At 38.8% G+C, this 8241-nt stretch overlaps 1 protein-coding gene across 1 annotated transcript; it reads right to left on the bottom strand.

The window, feature by feature from the left end:
* Positions 1 to 1239: 1239 nt before the first annotated feature.
* Positions 1240 to 3984, bottom strand: LOC148868963 (E3 ubiquitin-protein ligase AIRP2-like). The gene is made up of 5 exons (XM_088967645.1): positions 3597 to 3984; positions 2486 to 2636; positions 2276 to 2342; positions 1946 to 2180; positions 1240 to 1639 (listed from the first exon to the last, which is right to left on the bottom strand). Exons 1-5 carry the CDS (start codon positions 3659 to 3661, stop codon positions 1429 to 1431), a joined length of 729 nt encoding a protein of 242 aa, XP_088823771.1. The 5' UTR covers positions 3662 to 3984; the 3' UTR covers positions 1240 to 1428.
* Between the last annotated feature and the right edge of the window lie 4257 nt (positions 3985 to 8241).

The raw sequence follows: 8241 nt of genomic DNA on the forward strand, positions 1-8241 counted from the left end.
AGTGCAGAACCTTGTATTTTGTATGTATTTGCACTGTACATATTTATATTAATTCCTTCCAAATTAGGCTTAATTTGGTAAAAATACTAATACAAATATGTATAATGTAAATCATGGTTTTTAAAACTGAACTGGTCAGGAGTCCGGTTACCGGTTCAAACAGTTCTGACAAATAAATAAAAAAATTTAAAAATTGAAAAACAGTTAAAACCGTTCAAATGATTAAACGGTCAGTTCAGCGGTTTAATGACCAAAATCAACAGTTTTGAGAAAAAACAGTTTTGGAAAAAAACAGAACCGGTCAGGTGACTAATTACCGGTTTTTCTAATCCAGTCCACTTTTAAAAACCATAATGCAAATAAATACAAACTATATGATTTTGCATTCTAGATATTTGTATTTGTACTCCCCCTCCAAACAAAGGCTTTATCAAATTAGGATGACACCACTTTTCCAATTACGAATAGTTTATCGCCATCCCCACCCTCCACCATGCACGGGTTAACTTTCGCTGTTGGAGCCCAACAGCAGGCTGTTGAGACAGTTTCTGGGCCGGGTACGTTTTGGGCAGTTCACCAATTCACCCATGGTTTGATTTCATTTCACCGATTCACCCCATAGTTTGATTTTTAATAAAAATAAATTAAAATGTAATTACTAATTTACCCATTCTCATGATAACGTGACATTCCCAGAAACCGTCTCAACAGCCTATGCTGTTGGCCCCCAACAACTAAAGTTTTTCCCTAATCGTTGGCCCACTAGACTCATAAAGCTTGCTACATCCTACAGCCATTGCAGAAATCTCCAACTTGCAGAACTCCCTAGTAGTCTGATTGTCTCACACTAACATTTGGATCGGAGAAGATCGAAAGAAGCGGAGACAGAATTGCAAACAAGCAAACACAGCCTGACGAGTTGCAGGTTAACCCACCTTCTTAAGAGTTTGTAACTCAAGTTTCCAAAGAAAGTAGCGGACGGGCAAGTATCACTTAGAAGGAGTGCCGAATGATCATAGACCATAGAATGGATTTCTGCAGATTTTGGTTTCTGAATGAAAACTGGTAACATTTTTTCTTCCTTTCTTTCTGTTAGAGAGGAAAAAGTAATTACACTACATTTTTAACTTCCAAGTTCCAACAATGTACAGATACTGTTACTCCCGACCCATTAAAAATGTAAGCTGTACCATAGTGGCGCATTCTAGCCTAAGACATATAGAAAAGACAACATCTAAGTTGATCTAGAAAGCGAATCTATTTTATATTATAGAAAGATCCATGAATCAGATTTGATGTTGAAGCCTGTTGAAACAATAGTCATACAGGATTTACAGTTGGCGAGAGAGAGAGAGAGAGAGAGAGAGCGTGTTATATACAACCAGGCTTCTATATACAGATTCTTTCCAGCAGCTGTAACAGAATCCCTCATCTGATATGAGAATCATAGGGAAGAAACACAGGTTCTGGAATGATTAGAGGCAACTTATCTATGTACATGAACAGCCTCTTTAGGTTCTCTCTGGTAATTAAAGGCAGGTCAACAATCTCCCGGCTGTCGGTGTAGATCCAAAGGTCACCAGAGTTCACTCGTTTAAGGTTATCTCTACAGAAAGGGCATGACTGAGATCGTGAACGCCTGATACAACCAAGGAACAGCATATCATGAGATCGTACTCAACATTGAGAACCGAATCTCAAGTGAGAAATTTCTTTCCTTCGCTTTTGAAGGGAATGCAGCAGGAAGAAAGAAGTTCAGTCAACGACAAAAGAAAACAACAGGATGAAATCGAATGAAGAAAAAAACCCAAAATAGAGAATCAACTTAAACATAACTGTAATTGAATGAGGGACATGGCAGTTGGTATGGTTTTCTTTTACTCAAAGTCAATCAAGAACATTATTAGCATTAAGGAAATGTCACATAAGCAAAGAAGGTGCTTACCAATCACGATAGCATTTAACGCACAACGCATGGTTGCAATTGGGCAAGACCACCTTACTGTTCATTTCCATGCAAATGTCACATTCCTCCTCTCTTTCTATATCAAGTTCAGAAAGTTTTCCTTTGTCCATTTCATCCTTCTTCCTATACTTGGTCTTACAAAGCTCTCTCTGCTTCCGATCCTCCACATCAGTGATTCCTCTTTGAAGTTGCAACAAAGAGGGAAATATAACAGCTGTCCATGGACAAAATCATATAACAATTGTAAATCTTCTTCTCATAGGAATAAAAGAAGAGAAACAGATTCGTCTCTTTCAGAACTCCACTAACCATAAAATTCTCTGATACTAGCTTTCCTTTCATAAACAGACATGGTGGTTTTGCCATCCTCATAAGCCTGCAACAGCAAACAATATCAGCTCCAAGACACTCAAAAACCCAAGACCCAAGTAAAAATAAAATGCAAGTAAAATTCCTGTTAGGTCAATATGAAAGACAGAAGTAAAATCAATCACATAAACAGATTAGCGATGAATGTACCTTGTAAATGAGAATTCTAAGCAATCCAAGGGAACCAGCAAGATGACAGTCAGCCCACTGAACAAGGAACAGAAACAAGTGTGCTACTGGACTATAAGATAATCTCATTTGGAGGCAGGCACCATCATATTCCCTCGGATAATCCGAGGCTCTGGACTCCAAAATGAAATAAATAATTAGTTCTCCAGAAGCCATATCGAAAGGAAAAAAAAATGCGAGGAACCACGCGCGCATACGCACAGATTGCACGAATACACGCACGCAAGCACACGCACACACCGAGACCAGATAATGCAATTATTGAGTGTTTTTTAACACCCCACTTGGGTAAAATTAACAAATTTCAAGTAGGAGAACAGATAATGCAATTAATGAAGAACAAAAAGCCAGAGCCAGAAGGAAGGAGTAGCAGGGAACCATAGGAATCACCAATCATTTCTGAGCGAAAAAAGAAAAGAATCAGCGATCATGAAGGTAAACTTGGAAGCTGGAAAAATCATATTGGGTAAAGAAGAAAGAAAAGTTGGATGTTTTATAAAACGCAAGCGCCACAAATATCTCTTTTCGTGTTTGTTGTGGAGAGAGAAGGAAAGGGAATTTTTGTAGTAAATAAAAAGGAAATTTCAAGAGAAAGAAAGAAAGGAATTTTAACTACCGAATATGAAGTTGAATTAAGTAGATAAGGAACTTGGGGCACAACACAGAACTCCAATCGGGAAAAGACGACTAGTTTTGATGGAAGCTGAGCAAAGTTTTTCTTTTCTTCTCTTGATTTGGTAAGAAAACCGAGAGAGAGAGAGAGAGAGAGAACTAAAATTTGAATGATACCCACTAAAATTTCAATAAAATAATTCAGAACACTGAAAAGCAATTGGATTAAAGACAAAAGTTACAAAATTTACAAAATTTTTGGGGGCAAAGCTCAGCACCCCCTTCCCCCTTCAAAACCATAATCAGGGGCAAAACACTTGGAAAAGCATATATCGTGAGATTAGAGGTGGTGGAGAGGAATATCGAAATACAGACAGCTGAAGCAAAGAGAAAATGATACAATGTTTCAAATAATTGGAAAAGAATATGCAAACTTGGAGAGAGAAAAGATGAGAATTACAGAGTATTGGCGTGCTGAATGTCTGCTTCCAGTGATTTTAAGGAATCCTTGAACAACTTTCGCATGGCCGCGTTTCTCTCTGAAACAAAATCCCATCCACCAAGACAGAGACTCTGATAAACCCTAGAGGTCTCTTCCCTCCGACCCTCTCAATAAAACCGGAGAAGCTCAAAAACCCTATATCCTCCGTTCACCTGTTCTTCCTCATAACATGAAAATCCAATTAAATAAAGGCCAATTACAGAGAAAGAAACTCTGAATCCTTCTACCTCTTTCTGGATATTATTTTTGAATAAAAAAAAAAGGTTCTACTGTGATTTTTATTTTTTTCTCTGAAACCCAATTTCTCACTGTGTAGAGGTGGGCCGGTGGTTATCATTATCGTCTTATCGATTTGGGAGGTAACAAAATTACCTAATTACCCATGCTTTCCCGGGAAATTTTGAAGATTGGATTCCTAGTCCCTAAATTAAGAAATTTCCGCTAGCTAAACTTTCTCTAAATTACCAAAACGCCCTTCGCCTAGTCATGATGGGTCCCACTTCTTGCTGCATCGACACATGAGGATTACAACCGTTGGACCTCTTTGATCCATCCAAATGTGAGCACAAATTGGGTGCTCTAGATTAACCGGCTACTTAACCACGTGGCCAAATCCACCTGTACCATCTCCCACTACGCAGGGGTATTTTTGACTTATGACAGTAGGGTGTCAGTTTTTCCTTGTAACCTTAGCAGTCCTGGCATTCATCTATCTTTTGGTAATTTTAAAACTTCTGGGGTTAAGATGTCGATACTGATTCGTGCCAAACATTTGGTTACAAAAACCGGACTGTCGAAATAGAGAAACCAGGTGCGGTTTTAACTTCCCCCAGGAATATTGGCGGCACTTGATACAACTAGCTCTTTCGGCGTTGTAAAGACATAAATCGCCCTTGCTTTTTAGAAATTTACATTTCTATCCCTGTCCAGTGTCCACCGTCACCAGAAATTATCTGCAGTCCCACATGATCGCCCTACATGGCCCCACTCCCACCCGAGATATTTTTCTCTTCGTCGACACAAAACAATAATGCGGCCTCGAGTGTCTAAGCCGATCCCCACGTAATAGACTCCGGTTAACCGGTCTGATCGGTTTAATTTAAACTTATTTATCCATTTAAAAAAACAAATAAATAAGATACAATTAAGATGTTTCAAAAATTTGGATGATGTATTCTCAACCACATTATATCTAAAGTATAATTAAAAATGCATTATACTATAATAAAATAGATATCTATACTATAGATAAAAATAATTAGCCTGAACCACTTTATCACACCCATACAGGTGCTATGTACCGTGTGGTCTAATAGCCTTGACATTCATTTACGGCAACTTGATTTTGTGCATCAACTCGCAGTTCGGGGCTTATGACACTTTGACCTTACCTCTTCCACCTCACCCCTTGCGTCGAGAACGTCGAAGACCTTTAGTGCTCTGTACTACGCTTTGCGGAAACTTTACGGTCCTATCCTCATTTGATGGACAAGTGTTAGAGTATGGAACTCTCTTGGAACGAAGCTCGTCTTGCTAATAAGGAAGGAGCTCTAATGGGTGGGAGCTCGTCTCGACAAGGAGGTATCCTTAGAGTTCAATAAAACCTATACGTATGAGTTGGTTGAGAAGCCCGAAGTAGTCTTATATGTGGCCGAGGTGACTCTTATCCTTTGAGACGACGGCAAGATAACGCTCTCCGAGTTGAAAGTAAGGCTGTCAGTTCACCCAAACATGCCACGTGCTTGGTAATTCGGAGGTTAGATTTACTCTTATCAGTTCCAAACTCCCTAACATACCCCTAGTGGCAACTTTCCCCATCTATCATAGCTATGTTTAGAGCGACCCAAATTCAAGAGATGGCTTTTGATGTTGCGTGATCTGACTACTCCCAACTGGAGGGTGATCTGGCTTCCAATCGAGCAGTAAGATGGATCAATCTGCAAGACGATGGATCAGATAACCCAGGGTGGCTAACCTGGCAAGGTCACTCCGATGCTTAAGTTAGTATCTGCGAGCTGAATGTTTTGGGAACTGGAAAGCTTCAGAGCTAGAGAGTAGAGTAATCACGCGTACCTGGGCCTTGGAGGAGTTGTTGCTCTTATATAGTTGAGGTACCATGGGTTTCGCGAAACGGTTCCAGGATCTTCAGCCTAATTGGATGAGATCCGTTTTCGCTTTAGTCGAGTGAGTAACGTATCAGTCAATGAAGTCTATCGTTTCTGCCTGATCCGGACGGGGAGAGGATAAGCTTGCCATTACGCAGCGTGATCACGTGAGGTTTGGAGTCTGTTGTAGAAAAATTTGGGGTCATTACGTGGCGATTCAGGTTATTAGCCCCAAGTTGATACTTCGGTTATTTAGTTCTGAACTAGATTGAATGCCAAGGTGCCTCAACGCCGAGGTGGTTGAATACCCGAGCTCAAACGTCACAAACTAGGCTTGCCAGGCTGAGCTGTCATCCCTTAGTAAGGTCACGTCCACATTTTCCCTTCTCGCTAGGTTGGGCCAAATCACCCTTCATCAGCTTTCAACCAGTTGGGGAATCGTTTTCAATTCATTCAACGAATTAGAGAGGAGTTAGGCCACCATTGGATTTGGGTAGTGGGGCCTCTACTCCCTCCTGATGACAATCCATCGACTGAAAGGGGTGGATCCATCTCTATTACAGATGGCAACATGATGACTTGGCAGGATAGATTTAAGGATCATATTGTGGTTTATATGTGCTTTGGAAGTCGATTCATGTTGAGTAATGAGCACATGGAGGCACTGGCCGCTGTATTGGAGGTAAGTGGCTATCAATTCGTGTGGTGCATCAAGGAAGCCACTGGCGACAACACGACATCCATGGGGGCAGCTTCTTGTGTAGAGGAGGTGAGATCTGGTCCTATTGGTGTAAGTCGAGGAGGGGACAAAGATGACAACAATGACATCTCTCTTGAACAATTGTAACTCAAGAAAATGAATGTCATCGATACATTTTAAGTTTTCAATTACCCTTGAATGGTGAGTTAGAGGGAAAATGGTCTTTTTAAGTGTTCAATTTTCTTGTTTTTTTTTTTTTTTGCTTTTTTAGTGTTTTGTTATAATTTTTAATGTTTTTTATAAATTCTGTTTCTTTTACTTTTTTCTATTTTCTACAATCTATAAATTTTCCTGTATTTTTTGTAATTTATTTGCAATTTCTGTGTTTTTCTATAATTTTTGGTGTTTTTCTACAACTTTTATTTTCTGATCTTGTTTTTCATTTCTATAATTTGAAAATATTTTTTTTTGTTTTCAATTTTTATATTTTTTTATATTTTTGCAATTTCTATGCTTTTATGTATTTTATATTCGAAATTAGTTTTTTTGAACTTTTTCCTTTTTTTAATGTTTAAATATTAAAATGGTAATATATTAACACCCGTTAATTTATTTTGTAAATATTTTATTTTTTTCTATAAAAATTAAAATGATAATATATTAACACCTGTAATCTATTTACATTAACGTCAAGTTAGTGAGACGGTGAATTTTAAACATTTTAAAAAGTTATAGTGAATTTAAGAAAAATGTGAGTTTTACACAATTCATTTTCTTGTCATTTGAATTGCTTTACTTTTACAATGACAAGTAGCTTGACGTGCATCTGCACGTTGACTCAGAGGGAGAGAAAGATTGTAAGGACCGATAGATAAAATTGACTAGAAAGAGACATTTTTTAAAGAAGACAAATGGATAAGATAAAAAATATGGCAGAAAGAAATAGTGCTTAAATTGGATGATAAGAACTTGTTTGTTGCGGAATGTATATTGGAATTTGGGGACCCAGAATAATGTTCATTGAACATTCAAGAACAAATAACAAGATGCATAGATAAGATAAAAGGGGTGTTGGTTGTACTCACAGCATAAATTCTCCATTCTCATCAGCCTCTTAATTAATAACAAAATCCCAAACATGTCACATGCATGGAGCTCAGGCCTTAGGCCCCACAACTCTCTCACTCTCTTGAAATATTTTACGTTTGAACCTAACCTTTTTCTTATTACCATTGATTTACGGCTGTTGAGAAATATCATAATCATGTAGGTGGCTAAATAATAGTGATGATCTGCAATCTGGCAATTCCTTACTGGAGAATAATTTGGATGTCAAGCTAGTGAGTTCTTTGTTGGAAAGTGGCTTAGATGTTGAATTGGTTAATTGTCGGGTCGATTTTTTGAGGTTGGAAATGAAATTTTTATATAGGTATTGTTTGGCGTGGGCTTTATGCATCGTGTTTAAGTTCTCTTGGTTGGCTGGTCCAAAGTCCTCTGAAATATTCAATGCGGGAGCTGACTTCTAAAAGAACTGGGAGTGATGGGATGGACATAAGGAGGAGGTCGGTGAGCACGTCTCGCAGGTTGCCACCTGGCGTCGAGGTCCCTTGGACCGATAACAACAATGTACCACAAGTCAGCCCTAGACAAGGTGCTCCTAGCCGCCCTGCCAAGGTGTCTGAGTTGTGTATGAGGTCGCTAACTAGGTCTCCATCAAGTCGATGGAGGTAAGTCACCTATTGGGTTTTCAGTAGGTCAACAGTTGTATTTCCATCATTTTGGCTAAGGCAATTCATCA

Source organism: Nelumbo lutea, chromosome 2 (assembly GCF_056320005.1).
Source record: "Nelumbo lutea isolate HS-2025 chromosome 2, American lotus-T2T, whole genome shotgun sequence".
NCBI lineage: Eukaryota > Viridiplantae > Streptophyta > Magnoliopsida > Proteales > Nelumbonaceae > Nelumbo > Nelumbo lutea.